This window comes from Oncorhynchus mykiss, chromosome 17 (assembly GCF_013265735.2).
Source record: "Oncorhynchus mykiss isolate Arlee chromosome 17, USDA_OmykA_1.1, whole genome shotgun sequence".
Classification (NCBI taxonomy): domain Eukaryota; kingdom Metazoa; phylum Chordata; class Actinopteri; order Salmoniformes; family Salmonidae; genus Oncorhynchus; species Oncorhynchus mykiss.
The window spans coordinates 28,742,644-28,763,738 of record NC_048581.1 but is presented as its reverse complement, the minus strand read 5'-3'; the positions used below and the strand labels follow the sequence as shown (position 1 = coordinate 28,763,738).

General features: G+C 41.5%; 3 protein-coding genes across 4 annotated transcripts; 2 read left to right on the top strand and 1 right to left on the bottom strand.

Annotated features, from left to right (window-relative positions):
* Positions 1-26: 26 nt before the first annotated feature.
* LOC110493640 (proteasome subunit beta type-3-like) lies at positions 27-1,959 on the top strand. Its single transcript, XM_021568027.2, has 6 exons — positions 27-182; positions 737-921; positions 1,043-1,150; positions 1,254-1,431; positions 1,525-1,619; positions 1,791-1,959. The coding sequence occupies exons 1-6, from the start codon at positions 180-182 to the stop codon at positions 1,837-1,839; spliced, it is 618 nt and encodes a 205-aa protein (XP_021423702.1). The 5' UTR covers positions 27-179; the 3' UTR covers positions 1,840-1,959.
* Positions 1,960-2,280: 321 nt separating this feature from the next.
* Positions 2,281-14,502, bottom strand: LOC110493639 (phosphatidylinositol 5-phosphate 4-kinase type-2 beta). Of its 2 annotated transcripts, none has more exons than XM_021568025.2 (10): positions 13,850-14,502; positions 11,247-11,344; positions 8,322-8,418; positions 7,283-7,435; positions 6,833-6,979; positions 5,999-6,037; positions 5,190-5,303; positions 4,683-4,941; positions 3,502-3,605; positions 2,281-3,334 (listed from the first exon to the last, which is right to left on the bottom strand). In XM_021568025.2, the coding sequence occupies exons 1-10, from the start codon at positions 13,991-13,993 to the stop codon at positions 3,254-3,256; spliced, it is 1,236 nt and encodes a 411-aa protein (XP_021423700.1). In that variant the 5' UTR covers positions 13,994-14,502; the 3' UTR covers positions 2,281-3,253. The 2 variants fall into 2 exon arrangements, with proteins under 2 accessions (XP_021423700.1, XP_021423701.1); XM_021568026.2 differs by lacking the exon at positions 13,850-14,502 and adding an exon at positions 12,043-13,797.
* Positions 14,503-15,036: 534 nt separating this feature from the next.
* On the top strand, positions 15,037-20,914 carry LOC110493637 (polycomb complex protein BMI-1). Its single transcript, XM_021568022.2, has 9 exons — positions 15,037-15,182; positions 15,892-16,019; positions 16,168-16,264; positions 16,398-16,453; positions 18,384-18,522; positions 18,766-18,802; positions 19,037-19,135; positions 19,374-19,454; positions 19,626-20,914. Exons 2-9 carry the CDS (start codon positions 15,902-15,904, stop codon positions 19,998-20,000), a joined length of 1,002 nt encoding a protein of 333 aa, XP_021423697.1. The 5' UTR covers positions 15,037-15,182; positions 15,892-15,901; the 3' UTR covers positions 20,001-20,914.
* Positions 20,915-21,095: the final 181 nt, after the last annotated feature.

The window sequence follows — 21,095 nt, the reverse complement described above, 5'->3', positions numbered from 1 at the left end:
ACTTTTTACAGACCCAATCATCGTGTAGTACCGAATGACGTTTCAAACAGCAAGGGTGGCTGATTTCCGACTGTTCCAAATCGTGTAGTCACTGTGGGATTGTTATCCGCAGTCATTAAAAATAGTGAACATTTACAAGATATTTCAACGGCTAAGGAAGATACCTCAACGTATTCACAATGGTAAGACGATGTCAAATAATGTATGCATGTAGCTTGTGATTGGTTTGTAAAACTAGCTTAGCTAACGTTAGCAACCGGCTGCCTTATCAGTATGGTAGCTAGCATTTAGCTTTCTAACGTTAGCTAGCTAGTTACCATTGCAGGTGACTTTTGGCATGGCTAACTAACTTGTTCAACGAACATGTAACTAGTGTTAGTCATTTTCCAAACAACTACTATATTAACTCGCTACCTAGTTAGCTATAAACTGGATTATTGTCACTAACGCAAGTCTATGAATGAGCTGACTAGCTAATGTTATCACTAGCTATCTGAAGAGGGATGCAACATCATGCAACTTGAGTCTGATGGAAGTTTATAATCTTGCCGTTAATAGTTATGCCAATGTTTCTACTAATTCACCTATGTTTGAAGTAAATGAGGGTCACCCGTCAAAGTTAGTAACTCAATAGTTAGTGATGGAAACAATGTTGTTTGGGTTTTGAAATTGTCCCAGTCATGATTGCTACTCATAACTTCTCTCCCTCGTTTCCTTCCTTGTGTTCCATCTCCAGTCTATTATGTCCTATAATGGTGGTGCCGTCATGGCGATGAAGGGTAAGCAATGTGTAGCCATTGCAGCAGATCGAAGATTCGGTGTACAGGCTCAGATGGTGACCACAGACTTCCAGAAGATCTTTCCCATGGGAGACAGACTCTACATTGGCCTGGCTGGCCTGGCTACTGACGTACAGACAGTGTAAGTGTGCACTGGTCCATCAGTGCACCTCTTCTCTCCCAAGTTCCAGAGTATTTGGATGGTCAGTGCAACAGATTGACCTTGCAGGTGATATTAATTATCCACTTTATTTTTCTAACAGTTCCCAGAGGCTCAAGTTCAGATTGAACCTCTATGAGCTGAAGGAGGGGCGTCAGATCAAACCCAAGACATTCATGAGCATGGTCTCCAACCTGCTGTATGAGAGGAGGTGAGTTTACTGATGTGAAGAAGCACAGTATTTCATATACAAGTCTTCACTTCCGCCTTGGTGGCAAGTCTGTGACTGATCAAACGTGTATCCCTCGTCTTAGATTTGGACCATACTACATTGAGCCTGTGATCGCTGGGCTGGACCCCAAGACCTTTGAGCCATTTATCTGCTCGCTGGACCTGATTGGCTGCCCCATGGTGACAGAGGACTTTGTTGTGAGCGGCACTTGCTCAGAGCAGATGTACGGCATGTGTGAATCTCTCTGGGAGCCAGACATGGTAGGTTGTGTACTGTATTGTAAGATAATACATTGAGTGTGATAGTTGATTATATCTATCTTTATTTACAATGGTTATTTTTGACACCTGCAGGAACCAGAGGACCTGTTTGAGACCATCTCCCAAGCCATGCTGAATGCAGTGGACAGGGATGCCGTTTCAGGCATGGGTGTCATTGTGCAAGTCATGTAAGTACAGTCATACTTTTCCTCTTCCACTGCCTACATTTTTTTATTAAATACCTGCTAAATGTGTAATTAATCAGAGGATTCATACAAATGACATTTAGATGGTGATATTAATAATGCTCTGGTCAGTGTTGTTGTAGTGACAGTACCTTGATGAACTTATTTTGACAGTGAGAAGGACAAGATCACCACACGTACCCTGAAGGCCAGAATGGATTAAAGCTCCTCTCCCTCATCTCTACCAACTCCTACTATTTTGTATGAAAATGATCAACACTGCGTGTACTGTTTTTCTTAAGATACTGTTCAATAAAATGAATGACTTGTAGTGTTACAATGACTCTGGTGTGCCTGGTATGTTATTTGTGAGCAAGTAATGAAAGATGAGGGTTTAACTTTGTTAAATGCCAGATTTATCAGATTGATAATTGTGTGGATTATCCGTGCTGTGGTGACTTAATAAAACGGAAAGATAGCCAGGAGCCTAATTCAGTAACCTTGTGAGAAGAACAGTCTCCAGGGACTAATTTGAATTGAGCTGCTAAACAGCTATTGACACTTGTCTCTCGACACGGAATAAGTCATTATAATAACCTAATTTAAAACCACAAAAGAATGATCTTTGTTAGTCAAAGGTGAGAAAATGAATTAAATTCAGGAAAACAATAACTCCCTTTTAATATGTAATGAATCCTTTTCAAGTAACTTTTCTGATCTAATGTCTGTTACAAAACAATACTGTATACAAACACAAATGCTACATTAATGTAAACGAGATATAAAAATGATTCTTATGGTAATAAAACAAGCATTTGCTTTAGTATTCCCCTTTTTTATGTGGATTTTCCTTTACCAACCAAGTTCATGGTAAAAATGTCAAAAGTTTTCAGAACAATATGGCAACGTAACATTCAGACACTTATGTTTTTTCTTTTTTAGTCATAATGCTCAGATGCTAAATTCAGTGGTTTGACGTTTCAACTAACTGGCAGAGTCATGTACATTTCAGCCATGCATTTTGATATTGCATTTATTTACGTAAAACCCTTATTAATCTCCTGCATTTCCAATTTTGATACTGTCGGCTGCGGATCTCCTGACAAGTCAAGGAGGCAGAGTTCGGTCAAAAGATTCATGCGATCTGACCGCTTCTGTGTCTGTGAGAGGTTTGTGTGTGTCTGAAAATAATAACGAAACGAACAGACGGTACTAAACAGACTCCTACTGCTGAAGCTGACACTCTTTCAAGGCATTAGTGAGACAGTTCCCGTGCTGGCGTGAGGACTAGTATAAGGTGGTGGGGAAGGCAGAAAGGGGGAGGGTCTCAAATATCCTATTGAACTCTGTTTCACAAGCCTTCCTTGTCGAGCGCTCAGATTGAGGTGGTAGGCTGGGCAGGGGGACATGGGGGTGGAGAAGAGACACGTTGCTTTTTTTTTTAAAGAAAAAGTCCGGCGCCCCCTCTCTGTGGGTCAATGTAACAGGCTCTTCGTCTGTGCATCCTTTCAGTCTGTCATCCCCAGAGTGGGAGGGTAAGGGGTGGGGCTAAATCAGGTGGGAGGGGCAGGAGGAGGGAGAGAGGGGTGGGTGTGGCTGATGACAGGATGTGATTGGCTGGGGTAGGAGAGATGATTCTATGACAGGATGTTGGACATGAACTCAAAGAATCTTTTGGAGTACTGCTCTGGGTTTACGGTGGAGATCTCTGCCCCAGCCTGAAGGAGGGAGAACAGAGTTCAGTGTAAACACATGCACATTAGGAACATACAACTACAATTTATATGTAATAACACATCTTCTCCTAGAAACTACTATATGATCTAGCATCTTTGCAGCCTAAACACTTGGCTTCATGTTAGGTCAGATCTAGTCCATTACTCACCCCATGTTTCACAGTTTTGGCAGCATGTGCAGCTTTTTTCTTAGCGTCGTAGTGCGTGAGGATGTCGATGATAGCCATGAAGTACACTTCTTTCTTCACAGCACCTACCACAAGGAGCAAGACAGTGCATAAGAGTATAAATAGCAAGTATTACTTTTCACTGGGTAGTCCCATGATGTCTGTTCTAAAATTAGTTTAATGTTCAATGTTAATGAAAGATGCACTATACATAAATTGCTCCAGCATTTCCTGGTTGCTTTACCCATCTACACACAATACCCCATAATGACAAAGTGAAAACATGTTTTTTGCTAAAATATTGAAAATGAAATATCTAATTTACATAAGTATTCACACCACTGAGTCAATACTTTGTAGAAGCACCGTTGGCAGCGATTACAGCTGTGAGTCTTTCTGGGTAAGTCTCTAAGAGCTTTTCACACCTGGATTGTGCAACATTTTCCCATTATTCTTTTTAAAAATTCTTAAAGCTCTGTCAAATTGGTTGTTAATCACTGGAAGACAACCATTTCCAGGTCCCTTTTTGCAGTATTATTTAAGTGACTTATTGCAAACAGGATCCATGTTTTGGAATATGTTTTATTTTGTACAGGCTTCCTTTTCACTCTACCAATAAGGTTAGTATTGTGGAGTAACTTCAATGTTGTTGATCCCATCCTCAGTGTTCTCCTATCACAGTTATTAAACTCTGTAACCGTTTTAAAGCCACCATTGGCCTCATGGTGAAATCCCTGAGTGGTTTCCTTCCTCTCCAGTTCGGAAGGACACCTGTATATTTGTAGTGACTGGGTGTATTGATACACCATACAAAGTGTAATTAATAACTTTACCATTCCTCAAAGGGACATTCAATGTCTGTATTTTTTGTATACCTATCAAAAGGTGCCCTTCTTTGCGAGGCATTTCAGATTTCAATTTTTTATTAATATGTAAACATTTAGAAAAACACAAGTCCACTTCGACATTATGGGGCATTTGTGTGCAGGCCAGTGACAAAATCAAAAATGTAATCAATTTTAAATTCAGGCTGTAACTCAACAAAATGTGGAAAAAGTCCAGGTGTGAATACTTTCTGAAGGCACTGTAGATAGAGAGTAGCACAAATATAGTATAATTGCATAGAAAAATCACTTGACAACTCAAGAAAGACAGTCTCTTACTGTCGTTGCTCTTGATTGCGTAGACGTCCACGGAGGGGTCGAACTCGCCAGGGCCAAAGAACCCGCCAAAGTTGAGGGGGTTCCCAGGGCTGTCTGGAGGGGTGCCGAAGGAGCCGGTGAGTGCTCCTCCCATCCCATCGTTCTCATACTCCTCCTCCTCTCCTCCTGCCTCCACCTCCATCTCCTCCTGCTCTGCCCGGTCCACATCATGGATCCCCACCAGGAGACTATAGTCCATGATCTTTAGAGTGGCCAGGAACTATGTACACAAACAGGAGAAAGATGTCAGATATTGTAACACATGTTCTTTTGGGAAATGTGGAGGACATTAAACTCACTATTCTTTTTCTATTTGTCAACCTAAAGTCATGTCTTTGTTCACAGGTGAAACTGGTTGAAAGGACTAGAAACCAAACATAATGTGCAGAAGTCCATTTAGGGATATTTTCACAATGACTGTAATGATAATAAAAACATCAAATCGAGCAGCCATGAGATGTCTCCTACCTCTACGTCGCGCTTTAGTTTCTCCAAGAAGTACTTCTTGTTGTCATCTCCTATCTGCAGCTTCTGGCCCTCGTTCAGAAAGTCGTTGTCCTTAAAGGTGGGGAGTTCCTTGGCCTGAGTAGAGGGATAGAAATTAGAATCAAAATATTCTGGAGATTGTCATTTGTGCCAGAGGTCTTGATTTAGTTTCCACTCATTATCCTTGGATTGACTTTTGAGGAAGAACAACCATTTTAGGTCTTTCCTCTTGGTCTAATGGTTTAAGACGTTGGGTTTCTCGAGCGCGAGGTCCGCAGTACGACCAGTGACATTGGCTTCACCAGGTTCTGTCCGTCCCTCACTGGGTGTGAACCAGCAACCTTCTGTTCCCAACAACAACTCAGCACTCACAAAGCAGTATTTACGAACCGCTCTACAAAAGACGTAACCAGGAAGGGAAATAACTACTTCTAGGTTTCAGAGCGGGTAATGTAACTCACATGGTGGATACTACTAGAGCACACACAGTTAACTATTCCACATGGACTACACTCACCCCCTTTTGACTTCCCCCTCTGCGCAGCATAGACAGCAGTCGGACATGGCCCAACTGTGGATGTGTTATTTCATTTGTGCTTCATTATCATTAGATGGAGAAAAAAAACAGTATTTCTGTACTTTTCTAAAAAAGTATTTTGGCCTGTAAATGAGTTTTGTTTTTAGCTGGTTAGTTTGATGCTTTTTTTTTTAGCACGATCCAGTTATTTTTGGGGTGCTGTCATTGTACCCCAACACTCCTCTCATCATCGTATATATGTAAAAGAACACACCTTCTCTTTGTCACTGGCTTCCCTTGAGACTGTGGAACCCTGAATGAGAAAAAAAATAGATCATTCACAGAGATGTAACGGAATGCAGAGTTAGACACAGACATTCTTTGCATCTTTGTTCCCCCTCTGTTTCTCCTGGACTTGACAGTATGGTTTTAACATTGTCATATTTCAGAAAGCAGAACTGTTTCCCCCTGAGAATGCCTGGCAGCGACAGAGTTGTTTGTTGTACGGGAAACGGTGTTCTGAGAGCCAATAGGCATGCACGCCGTCACACCTCTGTTCTCAGTGTTGTTGCCCGTGCACAAAGAGACAGATTTGCTGAGCTTTTCCACAAGAGCAGCATTCTAAACCATTTCCCCTTCTAGATGCTCCAGAGTGGTGCAGCGGTCTAAGGCACTGCATCACGTCACTACAGTCTCTGGTTCGATTCCAGGCTGTATCACATCCGGACGTGATTGGGAGTCCCATAGGGGGAGCACAATCGGCCCAGCGTTGGCCAGGGTTGGCCGGGGGTAGGCCATCATTGTAAATAAGAATTTGTTTTAACCGACTTGCCTAGTTAAATAAAGGTTAAATAAAAATGTAATAAAAAAAAAAATACATCACAACCATTGGAGCAGAAAATTGTCTGGAGGCTCAAGTTCTACTGGGAACCGGAATACTCTGCAAACACCCTATGCATTGAGCTTGTTACAAATGCCCTTAGCCCAATGAGCACCAACAGTGTTACAGCTGTAAGTGTGCTCCTAGTGTCCTACTGAAGTTAGTGTACTACCAGTAAGTGTTCTCCCAGTTGGTTCCCTCCAAGCTAGTGTTCACATCGACACCTACCTTCAGGTCGTACTTGCGGTGCACGGTGAGACGGTGGCTGAATACATTACGGGTCACCACCATGTACGTCTCAACCCCGTCCACTGTTAGCCGGTACATGCCCAGGAACTGGGGGAGCAGAGTGCTGCCATGACACTCCACTATGAACTGGAGACACCCAATGGAGGAAAGGAGAGAGAGAGGGGAAAGAGGAACGGGAATGAGTAATGCAAAGGAAACAGGGAGAGAGCTCCAGTAATGAAGTCGGCATAAATTGTTAGCTATTACAAAAGGATAGTCCCACCAAATTGAACAATTAACCGATATTTCTTCAGCACCACATTGAAAGGTCCTAAATATTTTAAGCCAACATGCTCCCTTCAACATGTATTAAGAGGGTGTATGTTTGTACAGAAAATATATTTTAAAAATTCAAACGTGTTATATTTGTGTATGTGGTAACTCTCCCACCTGGTGGTACTTCTTGAGGATGTTGTGCATCTCGGCGATGTCTTCGCTGGACACCGTCTTGATGACGAAGCGGTGGTCGTAGCTGGACAGGAAGCGGTTGCCAAAGCGCCCCTGGGAGTCGCTGTTCAGCGGGGCGCTCCTCGTCAGAGAGTTCTGATGATGATCCACCACAGGAGGGAGCCCGGGGGAGAGAGACATGCAGAGCAGAAAATTGAGGCTTTGACATGAATGAAAAGCCCTCTGTAAAGAATGTTTCATAATTGTTTCACGAGTTAGTAATGGATCAATGGATTGTATTTACATAGAGCTATTCCAAGCTAAACAAAAAACACTTCACATAGCGATCCAGTCAGCAAGGCTACCAAGTTAGTTGAACTTAATGTAATAAACTATGCTTGGTATCGCTAAACACTAAAAACACCCACTGTTTACATGTGAGAACTCAGTAAAAAGGGGACAGTCTTTTAGTTCTATATCAACAAATGCTGATGAAGCCTTACTACATTGGGCCGAGGGATGAAATGCTGATAAAGCCTGACTACATTGGGCTGAGGGATGAAATACTGATAAAGCCTTACTACATTGGGCCGAGGGATGAAATGCTGATAAAGCCTGACTACATTGGGCTGAGGGATGAAATGCTGATAAAGCCTGACTACATTGGGCTGAGGGATGAAATGCTGATAAAGCCTGACTACATTGGGCCGAGGGATGAAATGCTGATAAAGCCTGACTACATTGGGCTGAGGGATGAAATGCTGATAAAGCCTTACTACATTGGGCTGAGGGAAGAATTGGAATCTGCAATGAGTCAAACTGGGCAGGGAACAACAGGGAGTTCCCTCTGGTACTCTGATCTGCACTCTCCTTAATTGTCCTCTACCCTTTTGACATTACTGAGCCGTGCCAAGCAAACGTCTATCCTCATTCTGTCTTTCAGTTCACTACTGTTAACCCATCCTCAAATGGTCTTTCTCTTCAGTTAACCCATCCTACATTCTTCCCCTTAGACATCTCCACACAGGAGACCATATTTTACCTGGTAATCCTGGTCATCGATGGAGAACCTCTCCCTCAGGTTGCGGAACACCATAGGGCAGTACTCTTTGAATTTAAAACGGCTGGGCAGGTTCTCTCTGAGAGATACAAGAGTGTTGAAGAGTGTTAATATAGAAGAGTGTGTTAGACCATTAGCATTCAGAGTGTTGATGTCATCTGAGGAATCATTGGACTAGAGAACGGAAATGTGAGAAGCTCTTGACCAGCATACTAGAGGTGCTTCACTATGAGGATGATTTGCAATGCAAAGATGCTCAGTTAAGTGTTGAATTAATGTTCTGACAACAACTCCAGTGTAGTGTGGCGTAGTGGAGATCGCCAGAGGCATAATCTTGATTTTACTTACGCAGGAAAATCAAAGTAAGGAATGTGATATATCAGAAGATGTGTAATATAATTATTACCAACCTAAAATAGTCTTACACAGATCATCCGGGTTTTAAACCAATTTTCAGTAAAAATAGCTTCTAAAATATACGTAAACAGACCATTATTTTTAACAGACCAATTTGTGTTGTTTTCTTGGAGTGCTATTACATGACACAATATAAGTACTTGTTGCATTACAACTTGTCTAAGTCCTATCATCAACTGATTTCAGCCAGTTTATGGCTGTGGACTGATTGCATCGTTTGAATGAAATGTTGGCATATTGGCAGTTCGTTTGAAAAATGTATGGAATCATTCCCCTAAAACTGTCTTGGCTAGCTAAATTCTTCAAATGCATTTCTTTACACAATATCTCATCACAGCACTGGCAAATCATGGTTGACCAACTCCCTGACCCAAATGGCTGACTGTTATCCCATCATATGAAGGTTAATGTCCATTCTAGTATTCTCATTCTATAGTTAGTCCATTAGCAGAGTGTTGATGTCATCGGAGGAAACCACTGGACTAGATAATGGAAATGTGAGAAGCTCTTGACCAGCATACTAGAGGTGCTTCACTACGAGGATGATTTGCATTGCAAAGCTGCTCAGTTAAGTGTTGAATTCATGTTTTGACTACAACTCCAGTGTAGTGGGGATCGCAAGACCCATGGTGAGTTACAGTGCCTTGCGAAAGTATTCGGCCCCTTTAAACTTTGCGACCTTTTGCCACATTTCAGGCTTCAAACATAAAGATATAAAACTGTATTGTGAAGAATCAACAACAAGTGGGACACAATCATGAAGTGGAACGACATTTATTGGATATTTCAAACTTTTTTAACAAATCAAAAACTGAAAAATTGGGCGTGCAAAATTATTCAGCCCCCTTGAGTTAATACTTTGTAGTGCCACCTTTTGCTGCGATTACAGCTGTAAGTCGCTTGGGGTATGTCTCTATCAGTTTTGCACATCGGGAGACTGAAATTTTTTCCCCTTCCTCCTTGCAAAACAGCTCGAGCTCAGTGAGGTTGGATGGAGAGCATTTGTGAACAGCAGTTTTCAGTTCTTTCCACAGATTCTCGATTGGATTCAGGTCTGGACTTTGACTTGGCCATTCTAACACCTGGATATGTTTATTTTTGAACCATTCCATTGTAGATTTTGCTTTATGTTTTGGATCATTGTCTTGTTGGAAGACAAATCTCCGTCCCAGTCTCAGGTCTTTTGCAGACTCCATCAGGTTTTCTTCCAGAATGATCCTGTATTTGGCTCCATCCATCTTCCCATCAATCTTAACCATCTTCCCTGTCCCTGCTGAAGAAAAGCAGGCCCAAACCATGATGCTGCCACCACCATGTTTGACAGTGGGGATTGTGTGTTCAGCTGTGTTGCTTTTACGCCAAACATAACGTTTTGCATTGTTGCCAAAAAGTTCAATTTTGGTTTCATCTGACCAGAGCACCTTCTTCCACATGTTTGGTGTGTCTCCCAGGTGGCTTGTGGCAAACTTTAAACAAAACTTTTTATGGATATCTTTAAGAAATGGCTTTCTTCTTGCCACTCTTCCATAAAGGCCAGATTTGTGCAATATACGACTGATTGTTGTCCTATGGACAGAGTCTCCCACCTCAGCTGTAGATCTCTGCAGTTCATCCAGAGTGATCATGGGCCTCTTGGCTGCATCTCTGATCAGTCTTCTCCTTGTATGAGCTGAAAGTTTAGAGGGACGGCCAGGTCTTGGTAGATTTGCAGTGGTCTGATACTCCTTCCATTTCAATATTATCGCTTGCACAGTGCTCCTTGGGATGTTTAAAGCTTGGGAAATCTTTTTGTATCCAAATCCGGCTTTAAACTTCTTCACAACAGTATCTCGGACCTGCCTGGTGTGTTCCTTGTTCTTCATGATGCTCTCTGCGCTTTTAACGGACCTCTGAGACTATCACAGTGCAGGTGCATTTATACGGAGACTTGATTACACACAGGTGGATTGTATTTATCATCATTAGTCATTTAGGTCAACATTGGATCATTCAGAGATCCTCACTGAACTTCTGGAGAGAGTTTGCTGCACTGAAAGTAAAGGGGCTGAATCATTTTGCACACCCAATTTTTCAGTTTTTGATTTGTTAAAAAAGTTTGAAATATCCAATAAATGTCGTTCCACTTCATGATTGTGTCCCACTTGTTGTTGATTCTTCACAAAAAAATACAGTTTTATATCTTTATGTTTGACGCCTGAAATGTGGCAAAAGGTCGCAAAGTTCAAGGGGGCCGAATACTTTCGCAAGGCACTGTATATTACAGGTGATAGAGGAGCTTGATCTTGCTAGTGATTTAACCACGTCATAGACCATTGGGCCAACCAAGCCAAGACCTTTTCTCTCCTAATCAGTAGCATAACATAGTGTTAACAGACTTCGGGTCTGTACTGTATATTTCTAAACAATGCAGCTAAATTGGCCTCTTGTTTGAGTTTATATGGGCAGTAATATGGTATGGCAGGCTGCAAAGTTAGAACTCAGGATACCTACTTGTTAAATAGGTGGTTGTCCACTTTGATCTTACTGTAGGCTTTAAAATCATCAGGCATCAGCATTACTGGTACAGGAACATTACTTAACTCGTTGATCTGAAACAGAGGGGCGATAGAAAGAGCAGGAGATCAGAAGATCAGAATAGAATGGTAGAGCAGGGAAGAGGAGGTCAACACACTAATCCCCACACCAGACCAAACTGCAGTGAACCAGTGTCTATTTACTAACTAACTAACTTTGGACCAAAGTGAACTGACAGCAGTGCTCTCTGGCTGAGTCCCCTTGTCACACTGTTGATCTTATCTACCGAGACAGATTCACTGTAAGGAACAGACTGATTCCCCGAGCGAGCCTTCTCCATAGATCTATAAACTCCAGACAGTAAGAGGAGTGGCAGGGAGGGAACGCGAATAAACACTTCAAAAGAAAAAAGGAGACAAGAACACATCCAGGAGACGCAGACATGGCTAAAATAGGGGAGACATTTGAAAAGTTATCTTGAGGTGGAAAAATAATAGCATATGGAGCACGAACACATCAAATTGTGTGGAATATGCAGGACATAGCCTAGTCGCCTCTCATAGAGCTGCTGCTTCAAGGGATAGACTCTCATTCAACTGTCTGACATGCTATGAGGAATCACTGTCTAACATGCCCCCAGGTTAGGCTCTGGTAGATAGTGTGTCCTTCAAAGGTATCATATTTATTTGTCATTAGAGGCATAGCTTAATGCCTTCAGCAGGCAGACAATCGATATCCTGACTATATGTTGGATTATGTCTAATCAACCTACACAGAAAGTTTGATGAAGGTGGTCCGTTGTCACTCAGTTGGTAGAGCACGACGCTTGTAAAGGCAGGGTAGTGGGTTCGATTCCTGGGACCATCCATCCATCCGTAAAATGTATGTACGCATAACTGTAAGTCGCCGAAGATATAAGTGTCTGCTAAATGGCAGATTTTAGTTTAAGTATGACGAAGGCTCATATCAGATTTGAAGATGTAGGCTGTTCCCGGTGTTGGAAAGCCTGTAAGGCTGGCATTATCTACCATCAAGACTGAATCCGTTTTTGAAGGGAGTTTCAATTAAATCTGTATTTGGCTATATGCTCCGACTGACAAAGGTCTTCTCTGAGCAAAAGCTTAGCTTGGAACTGAATTCATCCAGATTTGTGACAAGCAGAACAATGTTACGACTGACTACCAATGTGAAATATATAGTGGTTATGACTAAGGTTATGAGAGCCTTAAAGAGAAGGCTCTTTGACGTCTTTCTTGCAATCGCCTAAATTAGCCTGCCGCCTACACCTTGAATCTACACCCAGCATCCACCACACACTGAACTTGGTCCATGATGATTATTGCAGAATGCGTCACAGGATGATTATTACAGCTTCACTAAATATGCAAATTGGTTAATTAAATTGTCTTCTTCATACAATAACTGTCCGTTTGACTATAGTCTATATTTATCCTTATCTTTCTTATATAAGGTATTGAAATATACAGAAAATAGCCTCACTAAAAACACAGCAAATAGAGGGGGAAATCAAGAATAATTACAGACAATAGTACATGCAAGATGTAATGTACATGTTAGTGTAGGCAACATATTGAAATGCATGCAAACATTGGAAGTGAAATTATGCATCAGCACTGTTATTCAAGTGGTGAATGAAGCGAATCAAAAACTGCAAGCCTGGGGCATCATATTCATGCCAGAGATATTGATCTGGAGGTGTCAGTCAAGCAGGGAAGGGGGTGTGTTCGCCTACTACTGCTGGCCATAAAAATGGAGCCTTGAAGCTCTCTGCAATCCATTTGGTGATCGCAGCATTCATTTGAGTGAGAAACTTGATGCGTTTGGTGAAAAACAGTATCAATAAAGTGTCTTTTAGGATGTGTTGAAGACACCGTCCATCCTTCTCCCACTCAAATTAGACTGTGAACCTATTATTTTTATGGTTGAGTGTTCGAATGTGTACTTCACACTAAACCAGGAATATAGGCTAGAATATGCTAAATGTTAGATTTGCCGCTTTCTCATTCATTGACGCCTGTAAAACAATAGGCAGGCATGCTGCGGTTGAGGCTCAATGCAACCTGCTGCTCTCCAACAGTCACACCCCTCTCTGGCCTGCGCTAGACATAATGAATGCTTAGGTTGGAGCAGTGCTCACGACCTCCTCTCCTAACCAACTAACTACCTCACTTCAGACCACCACACATCCCACAGAACGTTATGCAGCTTGTGCCAAATAATGCCTGCAAATTGCGCGGGTAATGTGAAATGTTTATGTTCAACGTCGCAGCTATTTGCTGCACATTTTTAAAGCGCACGCGACTGGCACACCAAATAGCTAGATTGTTGCTACATTTATATTCCTGACCAGAGAGGATGGTGAATGAAGGGTTAACAGCTTTCACCTGAGCATCAGACTAAGTACCTGGCTAACACCCATACACTACAGACGATGGATGAGTTCTAAAATAGGCTTTTGTCAATCAAGCAGCTGGCTAACTATCGCGTTACCGTTAGCTAGTCAAAACACCACATAGACAAACAAGCTAGCTTGGGAACATGAACAAAAATACATTTACCGTATGGTTGACACCCCACATTAAAACGCTGAGAATAGGCTCACTTGCACGGAATAATTTCACTTTCTGTCCTATAAAATGTTTCTTTTTCGTCTTCGTTTTGCTAGCGCTCACCGGCGCAACGCTGGTACAGTTGGATGACATGTCTCCTGTTGGGAATAATTTAGGCAACGCAAGACAGCACTGTAATCAAACAGGCTAGCTGGGTCTTATCACTCCAGACAACGAAATTTGCAGTAAGAGCGTGATCTCTATACATGCATTGTCGTATCCGCTATCCGATTTGCAGGGTCTTTGAATCAAATTAGATTCTGTAGTAAATTAACGGGATTGCATGTTGCGCGGTCACCACCCTTCCTCCAGAGCAGGCCGCACGGTTTCAGTCCGGAGCGGCACACAGACCAGTTTCTGGCATAGATTGTTAGCCGGCCATCTAGCTACAGGCAAGGTTGCCTTTAGCTAAGCCGCAGTCTTCTTTGATAAGTAATACACTATTGGTGGACGACTCCTCTCCTTTCTGGTGTCGTTTGCTACCCACAACGATTTGAGGTGATTTTATTTAGAGGTTAGTAATCCCATTATGATGCGCCTGAGATTGTTGTCACCAGTTTTGGGGTCTCCTCAAGATGGCGTCTAGACTGAACGTCGCAAAGCGAAGTGCGCCCCCAAGAGGCAGAGAGTAGTAGCGCGCGTACTGTAGTGGTACCTTGAAAGTGCAGCGACATTTTGGTCAGTAAATCTCTGTATTTGTAAATGCTGCTGATGGAAAAATGAATACTATAAATCAGATATCAGGATTTATCAGAGTAAATGTCTCATTCTAATTGAATGGTGATGAAGCAGAAAAGGCATACATTTCATGTGTAGGCCTATGGCTATGAAGCTTGCACTTTTTACAGTCAAATTGACCCGCAACATTCTACAATAAATCCAATAATATAGTAATCAATGGTCTGTAGTAAAAACTTCAGGATTCTCTCTAGAGGAGCATTGTCTAGGGGGGCGTGGTTTTCCGTCTAGGGATGGTTGTCAAAAAGAAGATGCATGCAATGACTCCTTCATGAACAAATGTGGTTAATGTATAGGGGGGGGATGTTTTAGCGACTTATCAGCGACAGTTGTATTTTTATTTTTTTAATGTAGCAAATGCATTGTATATGGCAGGCGGCAGGGACTGGAAATAATATCACGTGACCACAATGGGCGGTCCTCTGACTATGTGGGGGAAAAAAAGCCATTTTCTGGCGCTGCTGCAAAATCTAACGTTAACAGACTCAAAATAATTTACCTGTATCCACGTCGGGCGGTACTGGTGTTTTTCATGTCAAATCAGGTAGGAAGCAAAGAAAGGCATCAATTGTTTTTATTCGCATAATGCGATGCACAGGTACATCAACTCACAAACTGAGGTACTCGGTGTTATGTTTGGATTCTCTCTTGTTCGTTTCTCATATCCAGTCCTGTCACTGAATTTAAGATGGCTGCTTTGTTTCCCACTATCCAGCTAAGCTTATTTTTCGTCTATATTTACATAGTTCTTTTTAGATTTTTCTATAATGCATAAGAACCCACTGGTACAGGAGGGGCTCATTGTGGGTCTTCTCGGGGTTTGGGGTACGTGCCTCACCGTGCACAGGAGGCCCCACTGGGGTAGTCGGGTCTAGACTACAGCAGTTCCAAACGTATTTTGTTAGATTGGTGGATGGGTAATATCTAAAAAAACAACCAGGCTGGAAATAATTAGAAAATAAATGGTCATACACTAGTAGCCATTCTATGTAGTAGCTATGACACTGGTTCATTACAAGAAGCATAACTGCTTCTAACAAAAAAAAGTGATCCATATTATTATAGACAATATCCGTGGACCAACCACATCAATATGTCAGTACACATTTTGTATGTGTAGGCTTTGTGTTTGAAAACATTTCAACAACAGCAGAAAAAGGTCACTAAATGTGTCATGTACTTTAGTGGTTCAAATCTTGCTACCCAATAAATAATCAAAGTCATTCTTTGGCTGATGGTTGTTCTTTTTGCAGATCCTTCCAGATGGATAAAATGCAACCCAGTCGGCTAAAAATCACAGAGCTGAATCCTAATCTGATATGCCCACTGTGTGTGGGCTACTTCATCGATGCCACAACCATCGTGGAGTGCTTGCACTCATGTAAGATTCCTAAGGCCACTGCATTATTCTAAATGCATATGGGCTAGACTATATGGCCTATAAACTGATGTAGATTTACAATGCATTTTCTTTTCATAAAAAGTCCTACAGTAAGTCACCTGCTTTAAGTCTGTCTGTCTTATTTCAGTCTGCAAGACGTGCATTGTTGCCTTCCTGGAAACCAACAAGTTCTGCCCCAGATGTGATGTGCAAGTGCACAAGACGTGTCCACAGCTCAGCATCAGGTTAGTTACATTGCATGTGTGTGCGCGCGCACACGTCTCTCTCGGAGTACCTATGTTATTATCTGTCTATAAGTGCAACCAACATGGTCTTATCTTTAGTAAGTGGCTTTATCATTTGCATATCCTTTCTCAGGTCAGACAAGACTCTACAGGACATTGTATACAAGCTGGTGCCTGGATTATTCAAAGGTAAGACCATATATCTTGAGTAAGGGGTTTTCTATACAAATACTGAACAAAAAATATAAACGCAAACTATTTCAAAGATTTTACTGAGTTACAGTTCATAGAAGGAAATTAGTCAATTTAAATAAATTCATTAGGTCCTAATCTATGAAATTCACATGACTGGGCAGGGGCACAGCGATGGGTGGGCCTGGGAGGGCACAGGCCCACCCACTGGGGAGCCAGGCCGAGCCAATCCGAATGAGTTTTTCCCCAAAAAAGGGCTTTTATTAAAGCCAGAAATACTCCTCAGCACCCCCCAGGTTGAAGAAGTCGGATATGCAGGTCTTGGGGCTGGCGTGGTTACTCATGATCTGCGGTTGTAAGGCCGGTTGGATGTCCTTTTTTAGGGGGTAGATCAGCTTTAATATTGAAGATTGATAGAAGCCACAATCTATGTAATTGTCTGCATCATTTCCAAAAACCTATTTTAATTTTTATATATAGGAGGAAGGGGGAAAAACCTGTGTCGGCCCTGCATTAAAGACCATAATTGGTTAAAGGAAATTGTGATAAAGTATCCCCGTTTCATTTAAGGACCAGAAAATTGACAGCTGTGCCATACAGATTGCAAAATAGTTGTGAAGAGATTAGGGATGTACTGATTCCATTGCACATGGCTTAAAAACACATACACAAATGACAGCGAAAGTTAAATTAAAATTATTATACACAATTATATATTCACTATATATATATATATACACACACACACACACAAACACAGCTGTCATCAAGGCAAAAAGGTGGCTACTTTGAGGAATCTCAAATATAAAATAGATTTTGATTTGTTTAACACTTTTGGTTACTACATGATTCCATATGTGTTATTTCATAGTTCACTATTATTCTATGTTGTAATGAGTAGGTGTGTGTATATATGTGTGTGTATATATATATATAGTGAATATATAATTGTGTATAATAATTTTAATTTAACTTTCGCTGTCATTTGTGTATGTGTTTTTAAGCCATGTGCAATGGAATCAGTACATCCCTAATCTCTTCACAACTATTTTGCAATCTGTATGGCACAGCTGTCAATTTTCTGGTCCTTAAATGAAACGGGGATACTTTATCACAATTTCCTTTAACCAATTATGGTCTTTAATGCAGGGCCGACACAGGTTTTTCCCCCTTCCTCTTGCCTCTTCCATTTGTTGTGGTAATGCTGCAATTAGTTGGTTGTAATTTTGGATAGAGCAGATATTTTTTAGCTGCTAGTGTGACTCCACCAGTCCTGTTTATGATATAATTTACAAAGATTATACTGTTTTCAACTCCATTTTTATTTTATCGGTTAGTATATTTGTTGTAATATTTGTTCAGTCTTTTCTGGTGGATTAAACTTAAATTACAACCAACTTTAAGATTTGTTTTAAAAATGGCAATATTTCTTAGATTATTTCATTTTCAAATAACCGAAAGTGAGAGGTTGTAATCTGTTGGATGTACTTCCATCAAAACTTGAGACATTTGTAGCATTGTGTTGTGGCCTTTAATTGTCCCCAGCACAAGGTGCACCTGTGTAATGATCATGGTGTTTAATCTGCTTCTTGATATGCCACACCTGTCTGGTATCTTTGCAAATGAGAAATACTCACTAACAGGGATGTAAACAAATGAGGGTGCACAATTTGAGAGAAACACGTTGTTTTTGTGTATGGGACATTTTTTATATTTTATTTCAGCTCATGAAAAATGGGACCAACACTTTACATGTTGCATTTATATTTGTGTTCAGTGTACATTGCAGTATTTTACAAGGAGCATATTTAGTGCTAATTACAGTACAATAAGCCTGTTTGAGCCCGTGAACAGTTGCCCCCTTTTCATAATTAAAAGCGGACATATGCCAACATCTTTTTCACTCTTGACTTTTTGTTTACATCAGATGAGATGAAACGAAGGCGGGACTTCTACACAAACCAGGAAAACCAACACCTGGAGCCAGGAGAAGTGGTGGAGGAGCCAACTATTATTGCAGAAGATGAAATCATCAGTCTCTCCATTCAGTTCCATGAGAAGAACAAGTAAGTTCTAGAATGTGTGATCTCTTAGTCTTTTTCATGCAACCAATTAGATAGGATGTTTCCTGTAGAACAGACCAAATGTGTCATAATAGGGCTGTTTCCTGTAGAACAGACCAAATGTGTTATAATAGGGCTGTATCTCTACGTGCTAATAAGTTTGTTAACAGAAAGCTGGGTAAAAAAAGCACATCAAAACAAAGCTATGCTCATCTTAACCCATGCTGTTTTTCCATTTTCTTATAGAAGTGACACACAACCTATGAATACAGAAGGAGACAATGTGAGTGATTCAACCATAAAATGCTAACCCAATAAATGCCAATGCTGATGTAAATGTGTCACCCACACTATCTAAATGATAATACATTTCATTTAAAAAACGACTGTCATGCGTGCATACATTGCAAGCGCCATGCTCTACCAACTGAGCCATACAGGACCACATTTTTCTAACCTTTCATATTATGTCCTGCCCTTACCCTCTAGTTATAAAATCTGTTCTCTTCATTTTCAGACCAACAGCAAACGCTTCCTGCAATGCCCGGCAGCCATGACCGTCCTGCACTTAGCCAAGTTCCTGCGTAGCAAGATGGACATTCCAAACACCTTACGGGTAATTCCTACAGGTTGCACAGAACCGCCTCACAACTCCATAGAAAGCCATAGTATACACCAACAACGGCTTTGTCGCAATACTGTATTTTAGTGACAAGCGGCATTCCTATACAGTAGATCATGCGTTCTTTCACTTAGGTGGACTAGCCACATACTTCATACTTATTCCCATACTTCACACCCTTCTCTTCGACTTGTGTGCTATTAATGTGTAATAGTGCTCTCTACCTTGACAGATTGAAGTGCTGTACGCTGATGAGCCCTTAAAGGACTACTACACGCTGATGGATATTGCCTACATGTATTCTTGGCGACGTGTAAGTGCCAACTGACACACTGGCTATAACAACAACACTGACCAAGCTTCAGTTGTCACTTCCAACCCTAATCCCAACTTCACTAAACATCTACGTTGCTAGGTCCTAGGATCTGAGTGATTTTTTTACGTGTCTGGAGAGTTCTCATCTTCTCTCTGTGACTCTTTGCAGAATGGCCCCCTCCCCCTGCAGTACTGGGTCAAGCCCACCCGGAAGCGTCGACGGCTGTCCCAAGGTGCCGCCCAGGCCCACTCCGACGGTGTCAACACAAGCCCCACCTCTGAGAGTGACTCCCACAGTGACAAAGCCCAGAGCCCGGCTGGTCAGGCCCCCAGAGCCTCCACCCTGCCCAGCCCTGCCCTCCGAGGCCAACCCTCTACCCTTCAGAGCCCCAGCGGTACCACAGGACCCAACGGTACTCAACGGCTCCCTCTAGCCTCCAAGTCAGGGAGCAACGCCCGCAAGGTGAATGTCAACGGCAAAAGCAATGGAGCGGCGACTGAGACTAGGGGAGGGGACAAAGGGGCTGTACCGCCACCAACCTAAATCTAATACATCCCAGAAACATGGAGAGTGGAACGGAATTGCCCCAAAATGTCGGAGTAGCCCCTCAATGGACCAATGGACAGACAAGGAGAAAATCTGCCAAGAGAGTACTAAGAGAGAGGGCGATTGTGATCAGCAAAAAGACTGTCAAGTGCAGCCAAATAGACATTTAATTTCAATGTGTGTGTGTGACTGTGTGTTAGAGTAAAACATACATACAAAATGTACAATATGTATCCAATGTGAGCATTCGTGCATACCTGGCTATGTATATAGAGTATCTTTTATACAGGATATTGTAATTGTTTTGTAACTGTATAATATGCAGTCGGTTCAACGATTCCTTCCCCCAATTCTTCAGAATTAATTTGGCTTTAAAATATCAATTTTGACAAAATGCTGAATGGCATTGCAAAGCCAATGTCCATAAATATTAACTAGAAATAAAAAAGCAAGATGTCTTCTTGCCGTCAGTCATACTGTATATAATAACTCTGGTGTATGTAGATAGATGCAGTACTTTCTACTGGTAATGGCCCCAATCACCAAGGACAATGGATATGTATGAAACGTTTGATGCACTTTCTTTGAAATGCAGATCACAGTATACTGAGTACTGAACTTCTCTGTGCTTTGACATTAGAAAAGCCATTATTTATCAAGCCCCAAGCAGCACTACAATTGTCTGAAAAAACGTAGCTTACCGTACATGTTTTTCAACATTACATACTGGTACCCGTTCTACTTACAGAGAAATTAGCTCAAAGGGAATTGTATATCTGACCATGTACACCATGTTGTATTTTCATACACTTTTGACATTCCCTCAATGTATATTTTGACCATCCAATGATATTATTCTAAAATATCAGCCATATGTGCATGTTTAGGTCATTAAAAAGTTCTTACTTGGTTTTGAGTTCAGTGTCCCATTCTGATTAGTTTGAGTTATGTTCTCGAGTAGTTCAAATATCAGAACTTGCCAGTGCTCTTGTGATTAGTCTCCATTTGGACCTTTAATACAGAGAAATCTGAAATGGCTATCAACAACAATTCATGAGTAGCAGAGCTTTAAAGCATGTATTATCATTATGC

Coding starts and splice junctions, on each gene's coding strand:
- LOC110493640 (XM_021568027.2), top strand. Junction 922..1,042: donor GCTACTGACGTACAGACAGT/GTAAGTGTGCAC, acceptor TTTTTCTAACAG/TTCCCAGAGGCTCAAGTTCA. Junction 1,151..1,253: donor AACCTGCTGTATGAGAGGAG/GTGAGTTTACTG, acceptor CCCTCGTCTTAG/ATTTGGACCATACTACATTG.
- LOC110493637 (XM_021568022.2), top strand. CDS start 15,902: ATGGATAAAATGCAACCCAGTCGGCTAAAAATCACAGAGCTGAATCCT. Junction 16,020..16,167: donor CGTGGAGTGCTTGCACTCAT/GTAAGATTCCTA, acceptor GTCTTATTTCAG/TCTGCAAGACGTGCATTGTT. Junction 16,265..16,397: donor TGTCCACAGCTCAGCATCAG/GTTAGTTACATT, acceptor ATCCTTTCTCAG/GTCAGACAAGACTCTACAGG.
- LOC110493639 (XM_021568025.2), bottom strand. CDS start 13,993: ATGTCATCCAACTGTACCAGCGTTGCGCCGGTGAGCGCTAGCAAAACG. Junction 11,345..13,849: donor TGTGGGGTGTCAACCATACG/GTAAATGTATTT, acceptor CCTCTGTTTCAG/ATCAACGAGTTAAGTAATGT. Junction 3,606..4,682: donor CGCAATCAAGAGCAACGACA/GTAAGAGACTGT, acceptor TCCTTGTGGTAG/GTGCTGTGAAGAAAGAAGTG.